General features: G+C 48.4%; 1 protein-coding gene across 5 annotated transcripts in view; it reads right to left on the bottom strand.

Moving 5' to 3' along the window:
• FTCD (formimidoyltransferase cyclodeaminase) overlaps positions 1-20,646 on the bottom strand; it is a 151,362-nt gene that overhangs the window by 49,578 nt on the left and 81,138 nt on the right. For 3 of the 5 annotated variants that reach the window (XM_085645163.1, XM_085645162.1, XM_085645166.1), the window contains exon 6: positions 7,185-7,322. The exons of the other annotated variants lie outside the window; for them this stretch is intronic. In XM_085645163.1, coding sequence (XP_085501289.1) covers positions 7,185-7,322 — 138 coding nt within the window. The remainder of the gene's footprint in view (positions 1-7,184; positions 7,323-20,646) is intronic. 5 annotated transcript variants of the gene reach the window in all.

Below are 20,646 nucleotides of genomic sequence, written 5' to 3'. Positions count from 1 at the left end.
AGACCAACTAAGTTTATGATTGGTACACAAAACAAATTTGCTGCCTCATGCAAAATTCTTGACATGTTGAACACCCCATCATGTTCCAACAATCTCCTTCTCAATGGTAGAATAAGCATCCTCAGCCCCACGTAGAAATCTATAGTCAAAAGCAAGGATTTCCTCATCTCCTGCTGATTTTTTCTGTAAAAATACCACACTAAAAACCTAGATTTCTTGCATCAGTCATAATGATACATCTTTGGTGTCAACCAGCTTGAGGGGATAATCAGACACCACCTCAATTTAATTTGGGTGAACACACTATTACATTCACTATTCCAGTCAATTGTATGCTTTTTGTTCGAAAGCATGCGTAGTACAGCAGTTCAGGCAGCAACATTCTAAACAAATTTAGCAACATTTTCTAAAATCTTCAGAAAAGACACAAATTGTTCTGTGTCTGCTGAAGCAGATGCCTTCTCCACTGGTTACAAAAGGTTAATCTTGGTTTAAAGACTGCTACCGGAAACCTGATGACCCAAGTAGTCCACACTACTCTACATAAATTAGCTTTTGTACACTCAGAGTCAACCCACTGTTCTGGACTATATCCAGGACTGTACCGAGCTTTTGGTTCTGATCAGCTACATCACTCAGAATATTCAGTAGGTTCAATCTTGCCTAAACCACAAAGTTTCTTCAACTCTGACTTAAACTCTTGCCTTAAGTTTAAGGGCATGCTCCTTGGCTTATGAACGACTGGGATAGCACCCTCCTTCAAGGTGGTGATTAAAACCCAACAATTTTTACAAGTTTATCCGTGAAAACCTTAGGGTAATCCTGCACCCACCTCTGTTCACTCAGTTCACACTTTTAAAATAAATAAATAAAAAAAGTTTGGGCACACAACGCTTCCCCCAGCCAGCATACATTTCCTGGAAATCACTTGATCAGGGATCAAAAACCGTACTCAATTTACCTTGATGGTGCCTACCCAACAAATTAGAACCATTCTTGGCAACATACACAGCATTCATGGCAACACGATCCTCAAACTTCAGCTCTGTTTCAAACCTGCCCACAACTTCAACCCTTTTGCCTTCATACATACATTTTTTATTGTTTGGTACTTCGAAATTATACCTTCCCCAGCCTCACAAACTCTTTCTCACCGATCGACGTGAAGGGTGTCCTAGAAACATTTTGACCCATTATGTTATCCGAACAAAAAGGAGGATTTAACACATACAGGTGTTACTTTCTCTACTTCACATTAGTTTAGACTCGATACCATCAGGGCAAAGATTCTCATCAGTGCACGCAACATCATCCAGACCCTTTACAGTGTTTTTACTATTAAGATTGGGTTTGACAGCAGCTCTGCACAGGCGCACAAAATTACCGTGCTTCACACCCTTGAAACACGAAACATTGTGTGCTCGACACGCCTTTAAAAATGCTAATATGAAACTTGCTACCACACCTAAAACACACATTTTTGTCTTGAAGACTCTCAGACGAACTAGCGTCAGGACGCATTGGAACCTTGCCGTCATCCATGATGGTGTTACACTTCTCCACAACTCTGGACACATGCTTGACCTATATTACACACACATTTCTGAATGTTCAACATTTCTAGTAAGTGCAGTTTCTAGATCAGGCTCTTCAGTAGATAAGTGTCTTTCCGTGATGTTTTTATTGTTCGTTTTCTCTAACAATTTATCCCTAATGATCTCACCCTGAAGTATAAAATTGCATGTAATAGCTGGCGTTCTCAAAGCTGCGACAAAATTATCAACAGACTACTGCAAACTGACTTCAAAACATTTTTCTTAGGGTTAAATCTCTTGTCCAAGTGTTTTCAAAATAGACCTGCCCTCTAAACCTAATTTGTAAGTCAGTAGACCCTTTTTTCTTCTTAGGCATAAAAGTTTCCCCATCAATGGCCTCTAAATCCGCTTCAAAATCTTCACATCATTGCTTCCAGCTCAAAAGGTGGAATATCAGGGATGGCCATAAATTGAGCAGGTGCCACAATCCTCTGGATAAGCACACGGGGGATTGCTGCCCAATAACAGAAAAGGACAGGCAAAAGAAGAAGATGCCAATACACTCACCATCACCTGTGTAGACAACGGTTGTACAGTGAGCAGAACGCAAAATGTCACAAGGTGTGCCGGTCACTGGTTGCCAGGATAAACAAACTATTTAACGCCTCTCTCTCTCTTTCTCGCTCTCCCCCGCTCTCTCTCGCTCTCCCCCTCTCTCTGTAATAGATTTATATAGCACTGCTTATCACCAATGAGGGTATACAGGCGCTGTCCAACTGGTATGTGAACACAAATGTGCGCTCAAGATGGCACCCATCTAATGATCTTTCCGTAGGGGATAGGCCTTGTTGGTCTCAACAAACTTAATACACTCAGGGTGGCGACCAAGTTGACGCTGTCGAGCGTTGCTGCACAGAGGAATGTTTCTGCAGGCAATAAGGGCTTGAAATGGCGTCACTACAGTTGTGGTCCATCAGTGACACGCACGGAGCTTCGGATGACACACTTCCAAAATATTGACTAGTTGAGGGCTACAGGAGTACCTTCTCCCCAGAGGATCAATGTCGTCGGAAGTCTAGGGCCACAAACAATGGTGGGCCAAAGCTCCAGCTGAAGTGTGGACACATGGCTCCCAAATGATCTCTAGAACAAGCCGTACAGCACCACAAAGAAACGTGGATAGGAACACTGGTGCCCAATCATCGCCACTAATGAGAAGCTAAGCGGTTAAGAACTTTAATCATACAGGACTAGCTGTGCCCCCCGTCCTGGCAGCAGCTACCATCCCAGTAATCCTCCAACCACAACATTGCAGAATAACGTTGTGTGCACTGCGGATGTACATTCCCCACAGTAAGGCAATATATCCACAGGGGATTACTAAATGGGTGATTCTGTAAAAACTGTTCTCACCGATATTCACCAGCTTAGAGTAGTTCAGAGTTGGCTTCCTGCTGAAGAAGAGGCGGAATAACTTGATAGGTGTGTGGCAGACAGGAGGAGCCACCCTCACTGTACCACACAGCCTGCAGAGAGGTAAGCAAGTGCAAGCAGAGAATGGCCTACACACCATTCGGGTGCACTAAGGCTGGCTAAAAGGTGGAGAGTTATGAAGGGAGACTCCTGGAGGCTACTGCACCCTGAGCACATACCAGAGAAAGAACCAGCATAGCTAGAAAGCAACCCAATAGTGTAAATACCACACCCTGCACAGTCATTAGGGTACGTGGCAACATTTGTCATGGTAGCGGTGTTGTAACGTTGCCACTGGAGGAGAGCAGAGTCCAGACTGGATGAAGGGACGAATGGGAAGGTGGAGAAAAGGCAGGGCAGAAGTAGAGTAAATAGGCAACTGGAGAAAATACAGACGCTGCTACCCCGAGGACACAGCTGGCGGCAAAAAACTATGGGCAAAGCGATTAGGAATGACACAGAAAAGAAGGGAGGGAGGTGTCACAAAGGTGAGTAGCTTCTATTGGTGCAGCGGCACCAGATCCCAGTGCCCACTGAACCCTGATTATAGCTCTATTTTACGATTCAAACAGCAGCCAGAAGACCTTTTCTCTTCCTTGCACTAGGGCCCAGGACATACCGGCTTGGCAAGATTGCGAGTAAGAACAGTGGGATTGTGGAGAGTAAGCATGTATTCTAATTTTAGTGATTATAAACCAAATAGTACCCAATAAGGAACCACATAAGCCAACATTTCCTGCACTTACTGATCATCAGGCCTGGTCGTGGTCCTGCAATTTTCTCCAGGTGACCGGCTCATTCATTGAAGGACTGTTTGTCACTCATTTGTTGGTGATAGGCCAACTGCAAGATGAAATTCCATCAAAATATAAACACCCAATGACCTCTTTGGAGACTCTAAAGCTCCACTTCCATCTTTGGACTGCCCTTTGTCAACGACCTCTTTCTGACACCTTCAGCGTCTGTTCATAACGAAGGAATCCATATGGACTTCACTCTCTCCTTATAAGCTCCTTTAGCGAATGTCGCCAAAACCGGTTTCTGGTACCTTAAACGTCTCAGATCTTGGATGAACATTTCTCATTCCTGTTACTATTGCCCTGGTACAATCAAAACCGGACTAGAGCAATGAGGTCTATCTGGCGATCCTAGACTGCTTTCTGCACCAACCTTAATTAGTGCAGAATGCGGTGGCACAACTCATTGCCACGTTACCTAGGCAGGCACACATTTCTTCAACATTGAAACAATGACACTAGCTTCCTATCAAGTTGAAGCTTGTTCATATTCTACAACGCTATCTTTCGAAAATCTACAAATTCTCTATGTTTCTCACCATGTCCTTCTCTCTGGCTACCAATATCTTCTAAACGTACGTATGTTTATTACAGTCGCCTATGCAGACAGGGCTTTCTCAGGGGTGGCTGCCAAATCCTAGAACTCCCTATCGCCTAGTTCTGTGCCCTGAAACCATACTGCCCCAGTTACGAAAACAACTGGAATAGTTCTTATCCAATTATAACACCCATGCCAACCCTTGGCGATACTTATGCTTCATGAGTGCCTAGAAGCTTTAGCGTATATGTGCGGCATAAGTACCCTGCTATATACGTTAGGGACAAATTAACCTGAAATATGTGGGAAAAGCAATGGGCATCCTCAACACCCTCCAACCGTGCCTTATAAATACAAAAAATAGGGCACGTGTGAACTCAAACCCCTGGGGCGGAGAAGGCCCATGTGGAACCTTGACTGGGGTTACAATGCTTGGCTCTTCATATACCAAACATGCGAGTCATCAGGGTTTGGCATGGATGGTGTGACAGTCTTCAACTACATGTTGTGAGAGTGGGTGGGCAGCACCCACTAGAGAAGTCTTAGGTCTTCCTCATGGACCTCAAACACGAGAGGTATGGGTGGTGCGGACCAGACCATGAACCTTCGGCTGCAGCGGCTCCTAGAGATCATGCACAACAACATGTATTCAATGGTCATGTTCTATCAGCACCACTTCCATTGAGGAACTCAATGGGGGTGGGGAGGTTTACAATGCTGCTGCTTTCTTAACTTCCTTGATCCCTTGGCCAAAGGTATTTAAGGTTTATTAGCATATGGAATGAAAAGTTTCCACAATGCTGAAATCACGGAGGATAAATCTATAATACACCGGACAAAAATCCCTATGGATTGAGAATGCGCATTCATTCTAAAATTGTGCTGGACCCTTACGTACATAAACTAAAAGCAATTTGTACAATCAGAACATTCGAAATACTGAAATAGTGTATTGTACAACCCATGTTCAATCGCGTTTCATTCTGGAAAAGTTAAGATCGGCCAAATCAACTGTACGTTTCGTGTACATGTTAAATATTGACTTAAGAATCTTCTCGTGGCAAGAAGTCCAGACAGTGCTTAATTTGTAAAGGAGTGCCGGTGTCCCAAGCTCTGTTCAGAAGACCGGGACAGGGCAATTACAAATTGGTGCACTGAACAAGGCTCCGTCATCTTAAATCCACCTAAGTCTCCTTCAGTTCTTCAGCAGACACTCAGTCTTTCTCTCTTGCAGGTTCCTGCTTTCTCCCTTTCTTTGTGATGAGTTTTCCATCTTTCTCCTTCTTTCCAGTTTGTGTGGTTCTCCCTTTCTTACACGCAGTGAATCGAGGTCTGAAGAGGAAAAAGAAGTGACTGTGCCCACAAATGAGTGCTGGTGGCCCCCACCAGGAACCACCAGGCAAATTAAGCGCTGACACTGTCTGGACACCGCAGCGAAAAACACAAAGCTCCAAGAGGGAGGAGGAGGCGCTGAGCAATAAGAAGCAAGGAAACAAGATTGAGGTTGGTTCTTAATGGTAAGTGATGGATGGGCTCCAAGTCAGTTTTAGGTTTTCTTTCTTCAAGAAGTTTCTCAAGCACATCTCGAGCTCTGCACAGACAAAACTTTAAAAAAAAAAAAAAAGTGCTCATTTTCCATTGCTTTACCATACTCAGGACACCGCTGCGATCTGACCTCAGTTGTGTGGCATGGAAAGCCATAGGATAGTCCAAGCTCTACCTAAAGATCTAAGCATAGGGAAACATAAGCCCCTCATTGAAAGAGGTCATCCCGACCGCTCTGATAAAGCTCAGAAGACTCCCTTGCTGACAGAGTCTGAATGTGATGGGCAATGTGTTCTCCTTGGTTCCTTAGTGTAGACATATCGAAAATGTTGACTAAATCTCTTCTAATCCCAGCTTGCCAGTAACTAACGGTTATATCGTACATGGACACAACTGGCCTGAGAATGAAAACCAATGCTTGGTAGATTGAGCGCACCACAGTCACACGAGGGAGCGGAGCGGAAACGGAAAGCCATATCCTGAGACACCTGCAGTGAATCCCACCTTCTGCACAGCGCTAACATAGCTAAGTCTACTGTGTGACTTAGTGAGGGACAGGTTAAGTTTACTGCCTTTATACAATGGCCTCATCAACAATGTCCAAGGTGAACTGCTTACCATAGATACTGGACAAAGGCGGGGAACAGACCAGACGCGCTACCTAAAGTGAGGACCCAGCAATCATGAGCAGAACCATGGAAGCTTTGGCATCCTCACAGCAACAGAAGAGTCATGGACGATCATGCGAATGTCAATAGCTGTACCCGGCGAATTGCTCTGGAAGCATTCTAGATCATTGGTGTTTAAGTCCTCAGTACTAGTACATAAGGGGCCACCTACACATGAATCATCTTTGACCACGTGCCATCATTTTATGTTGCATCACGGAGCATTTGCAAGATAGAGTTTGTCCAGGTCCATTTATAAAAGCAGTTCACATATGTATGGGTGCAGAATGGTCAATGGCAGATGACAATCCTACTGAACCTCTCCTGCACCTCTACATCTATGCTGTAGTAGATCCCTTCAGATGATCAATACTGGTATGGATCAGTTCCTCCCAAAGTTCTCCCACACTGCAGGAGATTTCTCGCTGCTGTACTGGATTCTCCCGTCAGCAAATGCATACTACAAACGATACCTACATTCAAACAACCTGCAGCAGCGGTCTCCCTCTCCACAGGTGCATGGGCAGTGTGACCAACTCACTCAATGACTGAATGAGAGATCGGGCTTGGGCAGCTGCTCTATGCCTTCAGTGCCGGATTCCTGACCCTCTCCCAGTGGGGCGATTACCTTTGCATCCTTGCAGACCTCCTCATAGACTGCGTGCAAAGGCGTGATCTCAAAGTCCAGCAGATTGGTGGAAATCTGAGCGAGATTGACTTCATCCAAGTACCAGCCAATACCCTGCACCTTCTTCAGACGTCCAGGCTGTGGAAAGGACAGAGAATTAGAGTTGAACAGCTTCTTGGCATTCCCGTCCTTTAAAAAGTAATTTGTTTAATACAGAAAGTTATTTGATGTACAATAGTAAGTATAAAAACATACAAAGTATTCAGATTATTATATTATCAATGTAGTAGTTCAGTGGTCAGTCAGGTGCATTGTAAGTTGCAATGTATAGATCCTGACAGTCCTCATATAAATATGCAAAGGAAACAAAATTCTGAGGCATGAACGGTAGTAAAAGCCAACATATCCAAACAAATCTCACAGTAGCACCTGGTTTCATTGATGGCCAGAATCAAATTTTTCTTCAGAATGCCATTTTGTTGTAACAAAGCCAACACTATCAGTATTTCTATAGCGCCCATCTGCCATTAGTATAGCCTCGTAGCTCAGTGGCTAACCCACCAGTGCTCCAGTAGTAAATCCATGCTAAACTACCACAATAACATCTGCCCCTAAGTTGCATATGACGTCGGTGCAGTATTTTCCAAGACCTACTCAATATTTCAATATGCAAGTAACAATTGTTATTCTGCCACCTGATTATAGTTGGCTAAAAGATTAATATCATGAGCAAGATGTGAGAATGTGACAGTCTACAACTCTGTTATCGCATTTCAAGATCCCAGGGTTGCTCACGTCCCCACCACCGGTTTTTCTGCTGAGAGAAATTTAGGAGTGGCTTTTGAAAGTGCTACCCACAGGGTTTTGCTGGCCTAACGTGCACAGCTGCCATCTGGGTTTTTCTAATGGCTCCTTTGCTCGCACTCCTTTGCGTGATTCACTCCGTCTTCCACACTGCTACCCATACAGTGGGTTTTGGATCGCCACCTTGCCATTCCAACTACCCGACCCAGGGACCCGCAATTAGGTTGCCGAACGCCCCGGGCGGCCCGTGGCTGCATTCTTCAATCTCTTTCCACCGCACACTGGCCTAAATTGTATGTAACCAGTCCTGAGGATGGCCTAGATTTCCACAGGCCGAAACGGCGTCGACTTCAACAGCGTAAATCCAGGCGCCCCCTCATTACGGACATCCTACTCATTGTTTATTATAATTTACCTACCATTGACTGTTGGTTGTCCTGATTCTGTAAAAATGATTGTACTACTTCATTCTTTGTTGCGCCTTTCTCTACCGCTGTATATACCACTTCACGTGTCACTTGCGCCGTCACAAACCTCACGAGCACTTGTGCACAATATCCTGTCGGTTACATTTCCAGTAATGTAACGCAGTGCTTGTTCTCTTTTTGATTGTAGATATAATGTTAAATATGTGCAACATGTTTTAAAATACAAGAAATCCCACATATACTTGTCTCCCTGTGTTTTGCCCTACGCTGATTGATTCTTTAGCAACTCGATTTTGCCTTTCACATTTGTTCCCCAAATGAAATCCACTCTGACACATTGTTGTTTGATATAATAGAGTAGACTAGAGCGGCACAGAGTGGTGAAGAGTATAGTGGTGAAGTGGCGCAGAGTGTGCAGTGGCAGAGAATAAGGTGCTACAGAGTAGCAACATGTCATAAAAACAAACAAAAAATTGTGATTGAAGTGGTGCAGTGGTAGATTCCCTGGCTGCCAACATTTGCCTCGGAGTGTCGTAGAGTGCAGATGTAGAGAGTAGAGTGGCATAGAGTGCATACTGCTGGCAAGCATTGGCAAAGGCAATGGGTTTGGCTTGTTTTAGATGCATGTACGTTACTCTCATAGGTCTTGAGGGTGCAATACAGAATGCTCAGAGACGCGCCAAAATACTGGCCGGGTGGTACTGTATTTTAGTTCATGTTTTAAGCCACGCCCCTAACTATATAGGAAATGCCATTCGGAAAGGATTCCTAGGTACGCTTCTTAGGCCATGCCCCTTCAAGAGATTGCACTACTTTTTTCATGCCACTAATCTCAAATCTACACAAGAAACTTTAAATCTGCAGTACTGCCAAGATCATTTCAATATGCGAGCTTGCTCTCTTGTTCGAGCGGTTGTAACTACTGATGTGAATCAGAGGATGTTGCTGCCTCGTCAGGGATACGAAGTGCTTTATACATGCTACAATACACTACATTGCCTGCAACACTCAGCTAGCAGCAAGCCCGGTTCTAGCGGGTGGGCGAGGCCCACCCAAACATGAGCCTTGGCCCTCGCAGTGATGGCAAGAAGGTCAATAGAAAATGGCCACTTTAATTTAAAACGTTCCTCTAAATGTTGTTTTTCTTACTGTTCTAGGAGTTGCATGATTTGGGCCTGGGCTCTCTCACACCCCCCCCAATCACACATCTCCTTTTAGAAAGGTGGGCTGTGTCCCCGCCCACTCGTGCAGGTACAATAGGGGCATGGTGGAGTGAGCAGTGTTTCTTTGGCACTGGGTAACCTTTGCCTACTGTTCTGCTGCATTGATATTTCCTTTTCTATTCAGTGCAAGAGAAAGAAGGTTGCTTATCCTGAGCAACATTTCCCGATCCCTGCAGCTGCTCATCAGATCAGGCTGTGAGGCATTAGAGGAACCGAGCAGGTAAGAGAACGTGTGCCTATTTGTTTTTATTTTTAGAAGCAGTAAGGCCCAGCAGAACCCATACTTCGTATAGGTTTCATTTAAACAGTTTTTATCATTATCATGGCCAGCTCTGGCACCGACACAAGACAACAATAAAACATGTCCAGATAACTCTGGTGATTTATGATCCTGCTGGAGAGCAATCATTTGTCTGTTGGTAGTTTTTAAATGCAGATAAACTGTATTTTATGTGGGTAGCTCAGTGAGTTACTGCCTTTGTCACAGAGATCCTTGCGTTACTTGCAGTTACAATCCTAACACAGGACACTGACCTATGAACTATCATCAAACGGCTGCATTCAAACCTGAATGGTATGGTTAAAACGTCGCTTTTTTTATGTTGTGAAATAGTTAGAACTTCCCCAGTCATTCATTATTCTAATGTTGCTAAAAAGAGTTTGTTTGGGCAGATATACATTTTTGTCAGTAAAGACAACCACTGGAGTACTCTATGTGCTTCTCCAGGCCAAACCTTCTTAAAATATACTTCCCACCAGTATGGATGACATGTGATTCCTACACCTTGTAATCCTCATTGACTTATGTGACATTCCCTGTAGACTGATTTACATGCTTGTATGATTCATTGTGTCTGTATAAAGTGTGTGTGATGTAAAGTAGTGTGACACCCTACACTGGGCACTATACAATAAATTAAATGCATATGAGAGAGGGGCTATGGAGAGTTGAGGGGCACTGTTGGAGGGTGGCAACGAGGGAATCCGAGGAGGCGGTCAATAAGGGGAGGTGCTATGGAGCAATGAGGGGCACTGTTGGAGGGTGGCAGTGAGGGAATCCGAAGAGGAGATCATGGTGTGGAGGAGGGGGAGTTACGGATAGAAGAGGGGCACTGGTGGAGGGTGGTAGTGAGGGAGTCTGAGGAGGAAGTCATGATGGGGAGGGGCTAAGAAGAGATATGGGGCACTTGTGCAAGGTGGAAGTGTCAGTGACAGAATCCGAGGAGGAGGTCAATGGGGGAGAGGTTATGGAGAGATGAGGGGCACTGTTGGAGGGTGGTAGTAAAGGTATATACAGAAAGAGGTCATTGGTGGGGCACCAAAAAATACTTACGCACTAGCGCTAAAGCCGTCCCTGTCATGGCCTTTTTGGTTTTGTTTATTTATTTAGCAGTCGGGTCATTAGGCCAACTGTGGAACATACTTTAAAGGTCTTGCTAATTATATTTTTTCTGCTATATTTAATGTTTTAAGTTTGAAGGTGATTTTACTAATTTTTTTTTACCAAGAATAATGAAAGTGGAGCCCTATGGTGGCTGATATGGGGCTGGGGCCCAAGGTCAGCTGTGAGATAAGGTGCACTGGAGAGGAGTAGTAGAAAGGTGGACATTCAAGCCTGTAAGGGAGTGTGCTGCAGAGTACGGGGTAAGGTGGAGGTAGTAATGAAGAGGGATTCTCCCTGAAGGCTCACACCGACGCGCCAGAGTAGTGTCACCTGCCCGATAATCCCACCTCAGAAACCTCCTCTTCCCATGAAATGGACATAACATGGAAAAAAAAACACTTTTTGGGAGTGACAACGTTTAGAAAGATTTGGAAAATAGTGCGTTTTACTGGGCCTTGTAAGACTAAGAAGAGATAAAGGAGGGCCCTGAAGCAGACCTGGCTAGACACCCGAATGAACCCTTGGCCGACCCAAATAAAAATTTCTGGAGCCAGTCCTGGCTAGCAGGCTGTAGAATTTAGGACTTCATTCGAGTGAGGAGAGGTGTTAGACTCCAATTTGTTGTTTCAGACGAGCATCAATCCACAGGAACACTTTGAGCCTTTGTCCTCCCTCATCTCAAACTACAAAGCTAGAAATTCTTAAACATGTCGTGGGATGCCCTCTAGCGTACATTTGACTTATTGCAAATCAGAATCTTAACCAACGCTTAACATTTTAACATTTTTTTTTTTTTGTTTGCATCTTTTATATAGCACAAACTCGACCCGAAGGTATTGGAGCGCTGTACACGAGCACCGTATTTATATTACATATTTAGGCACGGGGAGATTAAGTGATTTGCCCAGAATCACAGGATGTGGACGCGACCCCGAGGCTCGAACCCTGGTTTCCAGCACCAAAGTCTGCAGTCTAGCAGATGGACCACATCCTCTCCTCTCATCATCCTCACCGGACCACATCGAAGCATGTGGTCGGGTGACCTATAGCCTACATTTAACTTCTTGGAGATCTGATTCTGAACCGACCAACGTGCAACACGGCTTGTGTTACCTCCAATTGTGTAGCACGACCCCCCCCCCCCTCCCTCCCTCCCCACCCCCCGGCCCCTCCATGAGTTCGGTATCATAAGCGGTATATTCACCTGACAGCTACTCCGCAGGTGAGTAGTAATCAAGCAGAACTGTGAATCTAGGCTCTGAAGATGTAATGCCCACGAAAAACGAATATCTCAGTGGGAAGTTCCCAAAAGAGAACAATCGAGGAAAAAGGGACAACCAGCAGTAAAAAATGTTAAGAGAAACAGACAGACGTTTTAAGGCATGAGCAAAGGGGGCTCTGGCCCAGGGTCCCAGCCTTTCAGGAGGGGGGGGGCCGATAGTTCAAGACTGTCTGCACAACAGAGCTGGCTCTGACGACTTTCTTGAACAATTCTTAAACAGATTGCTTTAAGTACGTTTTCCTTGAATTTTATTTTGTGGGTGGTGTGCCATTATTACAGACATTTTGCAGAGAAATGTGTCTATGTTTCATGGAACATGCATAAAAAGTTTTTTAGATCAAAATAGGTCCTCACATATGATAAATGGGAGGGTGTCACAGATTATTTGCAGTAATATTAGTGAGCTGCTGCCGTGTTACAATATTGAAAACACAGGTGACTATCCATGAATATTAGATACACACATTTAGAATTTGGACTATTGTGTGTCTGTGCACTATCAATGACCTGGCTAAAGAGGGCATGAAAAAGAAACTTTAGCAGAAATTCAAATCTGTTCAGAACAGGGGCCCCCAAAATATGTTTGGCCCAGGGCCCCCAACATCCTTAAGATGACCCTGGAAACAGACGCCGGAACCAAGCCACCTAGACACAATGAGCTTTTTATGCAGCGTTCACACATTGCTCAAGGAGGCCGCAATGGAGATTAAGGGAAGGTAGCACAACAATAAGACAAGCATTGGCAAAACTATTCTCGACAGCAAAGTAAAGCAAATGACAACGCAAAGATGATTAATAAATAGCACCGTTAATATGCAAGGGTAAGGCACTCAAACAGCAAGCAATTTCTAAACAAAATGATGCATGCACGTTGTAATGGTATGCGTGGTAATGGGGTGCGTGGTAATGGGGTGCGTGGTAGTGGGTCATGCATGTTAGTGTACGCATTTTAAAGGCATGCGTGATCCCCTCCCGCCCTCCTTCCACCTACCTACTTTTGCCCTCCGTCTATCGCCACCTTCTCCACCCCCGACTGCTGGGATTCCCCCCATAGGGTTGACCATAAAAAGTGAACGCCTTCTTACACAACCCCCCCTTGCTCTGGCAGGAAATGGCCCATTAGCTGCCCGCTGGATGGGGTGGGTACATGCCTCCCCCTGCACTCCCCCGCCCCTCCCTGCTCAGCGTAGTCCAAACACTGCTCACATCTTTCCTCCGTCTTTGTCCTTTGTTCTCAGTTTGTCTGGTCTTCTCACCCCTCTACCTTTCACGTCACCCCTTCAGTACTCCGCCCTTTATGCTGCCTCCTCACTCCCTTTCTCTCTATCTCCAGTGTTGTCCTTTTCTCCTCTTTCTTATTCCAAATGGTCACTTTCCCGTCTCTGTTTCTCACTAACCCCGTATCTCAATCTTTTATTTTTCCTGTATTTCGTCCAAATTATTTGAATCTTTCCTTCGTCCTCCTGTCTTCTCTCTGCTTTCCATTCCCTTGTGAATATTTTTCACCTGCCCTCTTGTTCTCTCACTCCCTTACTGGCCGCCTTTTGAAAAACTTTTCCTCTACATTTCTTTCCTTCTGTTTTTCTCCGTTTTCTTCGCATGTTATCCTCTGCTCTGCCTATTAACTTTTCTCTTCGCCTTTTCCATACCCTCTCCTAGGATATATAATTTGTTTCTCTCTTTCCTGCCTGAATTATGGGTTTGGCTTTCGGTTTCTCGCTCTCACGCTCTTTCCTCATCCCTTAGTTTCTAACTTCTTTCGACATTTCGTTCCTATTGTCTTCCATTTTGTTTGCTCTCATTCTTTCTCTCCCCATTTTCCCCATATACACATTCAATATTTCGGTTTAATTTTGTCTTTATTCCAAAATGTATTCCATGTTTTGAACCACTAATTCCCTTCAGTCTTTCTTCCTCAATTTGGTTCCTCTTGTCGCTCTCGGTTTGGCTTGACAGCGCAGCTGCCTGTGTACCTATGGTTACAAATTGGATATATTATACATAAACAGGGGGTTAGGCTCAACGCAAAGTAGTTTAGCATCGCTCAACTCATGCAATTGGCTGTTTGCTACACAATTTAATTTCTTTTGGTGTGCTTGCATTGCAGAGCATGAGTAGGTAGCATTTGCAATGCAATAGGTCTCGCATTTGCAAGAGTTTGAGCTTTTGGCATTGTAAATGACAATGCCTTTTATTTAGGTTTTGGTTTTCAAATAGATAATGTCAAGATCTTATACTCTCGCAAATGCGAGACTTATTGCATTGCAAATGTTTGTTATTTTGCAGAATTTACAAAATCCGATGTGTAAGGTGCGTCATTAATGTGTTTCACCGTCTAGAACTTGTTTTTAACCCTACCCCAGGAACCACATTTATAAAGAATGTGGTACCCTGGAGGTAGTTTTCACTTTTCACTCACACGGTATTCACTACTCACTAAAAATGAAACAACAACAAAAAACTGCTCCGCTGTAATCCGGCGTCAAAGCACACCCAGGGGGCACTCATCTTCCTGTGTGGGAACCCGATGATGAAGCATGCCACCAACTAGGTTGGTGGGCGAGGGTTGTTCATCAAACCTAATGAGTTCCCTGCAAGGAAGACTTTTCCGATGACCCTGATGACTGGGTTGTTTAAAGCTTAGCAAACCAAGAGAACGAGCTCAAAGCTGAGTCTCAGATAAGGGGAGACGAACCAGCGCCTATGTTCTCTCCTCTTGACTTCTTTTGTTAATGGATTTTTAAATTTCAGGGAAGCAATATGTCTAAGACACATTTTTCAAAGATATCAATATTGTAATTTACGGAGGAGGAGCCTAGCGCGCACCCAAGATGGCCGCGTAGGTGCGAGGCTCCCGAGGACCTCCGCGACCTCCTGCATAAATCCTGACCGAATCCTGTCCTAGATGAGGGGACTGTGTTTGTGAACCAGAGTTGAGGTGACGCCCGTTTTCCGTTTTTAATTCGGACCTCGGACACCGGCGGGAGCACCGATTAAGGTTTGCGGCCTTCTCCACGCCGGCCCCCCGTACTGGAGTTGTGGGGCGATCCAGCGACAAAGTGAATAACAGCGGCGGGCAAGGCTGGGTGACTCGCGCACCCCGCACTTTCGCTTTCGCTTTTGCGCCCTCCTTGCTGCCAGGCGAGGTAGGGTCGCGAGGAGGTGTGCGGTGGTGTGGCCTCGTTGGGGTGCCCTGCCGGCCCGCCGGCTGCGGTCCGTCCTGCGGAGCGGTGGTCGCCCCCCCCCGGAGCCCTTGAACGGGATTGTCTACCCCCTTTTTGAGGAGATTGGCTCGATTTGGGACCGCGACCATGGCCACAAAACAAGATGGCGACCGGGCTAAGGTGAAGTCGACCCGTCGTGGCGCGGCCCATCAATCCAACAATATGGACCGCTACACCCTCCAGAAGGGATCTCCAGAGGCGCTACGTAGATCCCCTACGGGCCCGACTGACGCTCCTGCTCTGCCCACGGACCTGACCCTCCGAGACGTCATGGGCGCCATCGCCGAGATGAAGGCCTCGGTGGACCAGCGCTTTGACACTCTGGCGCAGAAGATCGACTCGGTCCTCGTGGACGTGGGCCTCGTGATAGCCGATCTCTCAAAAACAAATGACCGGGTCGATTCTTTGGCCCACTCTACCTCGGGCCTCACGTCCGACGTGGCGGCCCTCCAGCAGGAGGTGCGCAGGCTCGGCCAGGCGAGCGCCCTGATGCATCGTCGACTGGAGGATTCAGAGGGTCGGGCCCGGAGGAATAATGTCCGCATCATCGGGGTGCCGGAGGGACGCGAGGCAGAGGCAGCGGATCTGTTTGTGGAGGACTTGGTCCTCACCCATCTCCAGCCTCGGGGGCTGAGTAAATTCTTTGCAGTGGAACGTGCCCACAGGGTCCCCGGGGGTAGGCCTAAGACCGGAGCCCCTCCGAGGCCTCTCATCGCCCGGATTTTCAATTTTCGGGACAGGGACGCTATCCTGCAGACCTCCAGGCTACAAGGGCCGGTCAGACTTGACAATATGGATATCAATTTCTATCCTGACTTTACTCCGGCGGTCCAAAAGCAGCGACTGAGTTTTCTCGGTGTCAAACGTCGCCTACGGGACCTGAATCTCAAATATGCGATGCTTTTTCCGGCTAAGCTGAGTGGAGGTGGATGGCCGCACGCACTTTTTTGATCGTCCCGAGGCGGCCGGGGACTGGCTGGACACTCTGCCCGGAGATCGGGGCCGGGGGGGGAGCGGTTGGTGGGGAGGGCCCGCCAGATCAGGACTGAGGGACTAATGGTAGGCCTTGCTCTGGACTGTGTTATTGTCACCATTGACTGTTAGGGTAAGTTCCCCTCCTGCGGAGGTCGTGCGGGGTCTCTTGGGGGATCTCCCTCCTCCTCTGGGGGACTAGTTAGTTTTCTTTCCATGGGGCGACAGGCACACTGCACTTTGGGGGGGCTGTTCGGGCTCATGCAGGGGTGCAGGGTGGGGGGAGTTCTGTTGGGATGGGTGGGTTGGGGTGGGGTGTGGTTCGTTTCTACCGCAAGGCAAACCCTTTATTGTATTGGTTTTTTTGAGATGCTCCCGGGGGGACAAATGATGGCTTCTGTATGTGATGGGGGGTAGGGACCTGACGTTGTCCTGGAACGTTAACGGACTGGGTGATAGGATTAAGCGGGGTGTGGTCCTGCAATATCTGAAACGGATTTCGCCTGATGTGGTCTTTTTGCAGGAAAAACACCTCATTGGTAACTCCTATTGTGCCATGAACCGACGTGGTTATCGTTTGGTGGCCCACTCGGGCTTCACATCAGGCTCACGAGGGGTGGGCATTATGGTCAAGACTTCGCTCCCGCTAGAAATAGATGAGGTGCGCCATGATGAGAGGGGACGCTACACTGTCTTGGTGGGGAGAATGGAGGGCAAGGTAGTCGTCTTTGTCTCAGTGTACGTCCCACCGGGGTTACAGTCCACCACCTTTGCGGACCTGGGACGCCTCCTGCTTGACCTTCCGGGGGGGCTTCTGGTGGTTGGGGGGGGGACTTCAATGCGGTGGCTTCTGGGACTCTGGATCGCTATCCCCCTAGGGACCTCCCCCGGGCACAAGCGTGGCTGTCTGGCCTTTTGGACACGCTGGGATTGGTGGACTGTTGGCGTCTGAAGCGTCCCACTCAGCTGCAGTACACCTTCCATTCGGGGGCCCATGGTAGCCTTTCGCGGCTTGATTATGTCCTTGTCCCTGCGGCCTATGCCGGGAGAGTGGGGGAGGTGCGCCATCTGGCGCGGGGTATCTCAGATCATTCCCCACTCCTGTTGCACTTTGATGTCTTCCCGAGGGGGGAGGGCAGGGTAGCTCCAATCAATGCCTGGTACCTGCGCGACCCCACTATTCGTGCTGACTTGATTAAATCCTTGCAACGGTATTTTGAGGAGAATGTGGGGTCTGTCCCGTCTGCCATTTCCCTGTGGGAGGCTTTCAAGACTGTGCTTAGAGGGGAGGCCCTCTCCTTTATTTCCCATGCCCGGAGGCGCGCACAGGAGGAGGTGACCCGGGTGGAGGCCGAAATCACTGAACTTGAGGGTGATCTGGGGAGTGGGGTGACTGACGCTGCGCTGCACGTTCTACACCTTAAGCAGGCGGCCTATAGGTCCCTCGTCACGGAGGCGGCCAGGGGCCTCAGCAGAGAGCAACAGGGGCGATTGTATGATGTGGGTGATAAGGCTGGTAAGTTGATTGCGTGGTTGGATAGGAAGGAGAGAGCTAATCGTGTGGTCCCACTGATTGAAAGAATGGATGGTGTACGTGTCACTGAGCCGGAAGGCATTGTCTCTTGCTTCGCGGATTATTTCCGCGAGGTATATTCCCCGGTTTCTCCCTGCCCGGAGGAGGATTCCCATGCCCTGCTGCGTGACATCGCGCTGCCCTCCCTCTCAATGGAGGACAGGGAGTTGATGGATGCCACCCCCACCTCGGACGAAATTGCCCTCGCCATCCGCTCGGTCGCTTCTGGCAAGGCCATGGGCCCGAACGGCATTCCTATCGAGTTGTATAAATTGCGACCGGACGTACTGGCACCCCACCTCCGCGCTATGTTCCTTGCGGCTCACTCGCGGGGCTCCCTCCCGCCGGACCAGCGTCTGGCTACCATCGTGGTTATCCACAAGGAGGGCAGACCGCGAGACCGGGTTACATCCTACCGGCCTATCTCGCTCTTGAACGCGGAGCCTAAAATCCTCGCCAAGGTGCTCGCTAACCGGCTGGTCGGCGTGGTGGGCGATTTGGTCCACCAAGACCAGTCCGGCTTCATTCCCCATCGCAATACGGCCCTTAATCTGCGGCGCTTGCACGGGGTGCTCGCGCGTGTTCCGTTCGTGCGGGAGCCGGCCATCTTGGCGTCCCTGGACGCCACCATGGCGTTCGACACGCTCGAGTGGCCCTACATCTGGGCGATGTTGGCGAAATTTGGATTTGGCCCGGGATTCATCAGTTGGGTCAAATTGTTGTACTCGGACCCATTGGCACAGGTGGTGGTGAATGGTCGAGTCTCGGCCCCATTCGTGCTGGGACGGGGCACGCGACAGGGTTGTCCCCTGTCGCCGCTCCTTTTTGCATTGGCCCTGGAACCCCTGGCGGAGTGGCTGCGGTGGCACCCTTCCATCCGAGGTCTCCGTTGGACCCCCGAGTATGAGGACCGCGTGTCCCTCTACGCTGACGATATCCTTTTGTACTTAGCCTCCCCGCGCAAATCACTGATTGTCCTGGTCGATGTTCTGCGCTCCTTTGGCCGTAATTCAGGCCTTGTCATTAACTGGGCTAAATCCTGTGTCTATGTGCTTTCCGGGGAGGCTCCTGTCCTCCCTCGGGGCTGTCCGATCCAGATTGCCTCGCAGGGATTTCGATACCTGGGGGTCTATATTACGCTGGACCCGGTGGCCCGCTACGAGCGAAACTTGCTTCCCCCCCTCCAGCGCTTGAAGGAGGACGTCGCGCGCTGGCGGCGCTTGCCGCTTTCGCCGCTCGGCCGGGCGGCACTGTTCAAGATGATGTCATTGCCACGCTTTTTGTACGCTCTCCAGAACACTATGGACTTGGTCCCGGCGCGCTACTTCCGTGAGGTGGAAAGCTTACAGCGCCGTCTGTTTTGGGATGGGAGGCCGCGTATAGCCCTGACAAAATTGACGCTCCCGTGGTACGACGGAGGGATCGCCCTCCCGGATATTAAGCGGTATTACTGGGCCTCCCAGTTAGCTGCAATTAATCACGGCTTCTATGGGCCCGCCCTAAACCCGGCATTTGAAATGGACAAAATGCTCCTACCCGGTGGCGACTACAACCGAGCGCTCTATACTAGCGTGCCCGATTCCCGCTTGACGGGACCCACGCGTGTCATGGTGCGAGTATGGCACGCGGCTAATGCAGCTATGGGATGGAAGGACCGTTTGACCCGGGCGTCACCGTTGTATGCGTCGGAGAGGCTTGGCTCTTTGTGGACCTCGAAGGGCTTCGAGAGGTGGGACATGATAGGCATCAGTACAGTGGGAGATCTCTGGACGAGGGGAGGATTCAAGACATTCGAGACGCTGCAGGCGGAGTTTCAGCTGCAGGGCAGTGAATACTTTCGCTACCTGCAGGTCCGTCACGCACTGGGTTCCGTCTTCCCAGACGTGGCCTCCATCCCGGAGTCATCCCCCCTGGAGGATAGAGTGCTAGATGGCCACGTTCCGGACAGCACGATCTCCCTCATTTATAAGAAATTGATAAATGACCGCTCGGGCCTACTGACTGGCCTCCGCGAGGCTTGGGTTGCCGATGGGCTGGAGTTGGACGACGAGGACTGGATTTCCGCGGTGGCCTCTCCGAAGGAGGTGGCCATCCCGGCTCGCCTTCGCTTCGTCCAGCTTAAGATACTCCACCGGGTGTATATGACGGGGCCAAGGCTTCAGCGTATGGGCTATGCCGAGGATGGATTGTGTAAGCGTGGGTGTGGTGCTTTGGCGACTTTTTTACACATTCTGTGGGAATGTCCGAAGGTGGAGCGATTCTGGCGTGGTGTGCATGAGGTTCTGCGAGCGGTTACACATGTTGCGCTGTTGCCTGAAGCGAGGAGATGCCTGCTGAATGTGTGGGAACCGACTGATTACTCGGTTCCGCAGACGCGATGGGTGACTCTGGGATATATGATAGCTAAACGTGACATTGCTCAGCTGTGGGGATCTCAGAGACCCCCGGCGGTGTCGTCTTGGAAAGAACATATGGATTGGTGCATGTTCCGAGAAAAGGTGGTATATGTGGCGCGGGGTAAGCCTGGGGCATGGGTGAAGATATGGGGCCCCTGGAACGCTTACCGCGGGGG

This window comes from Triturus cristatus, chromosome 3_1 (genome assembly GCF_964204655.1).
Source record: "Triturus cristatus chromosome 3_1, aTriCri1.1, whole genome shotgun sequence".
Taxonomy (NCBI): domain Eukaryota; kingdom Metazoa; phylum Chordata; class Amphibia; order Caudata; family Salamandridae; genus Triturus; species Triturus cristatus.
Note: the sequence above shows the minus strand (reverse complement) of the source record. Positions and strands in the feature narration are given on the sequence as shown.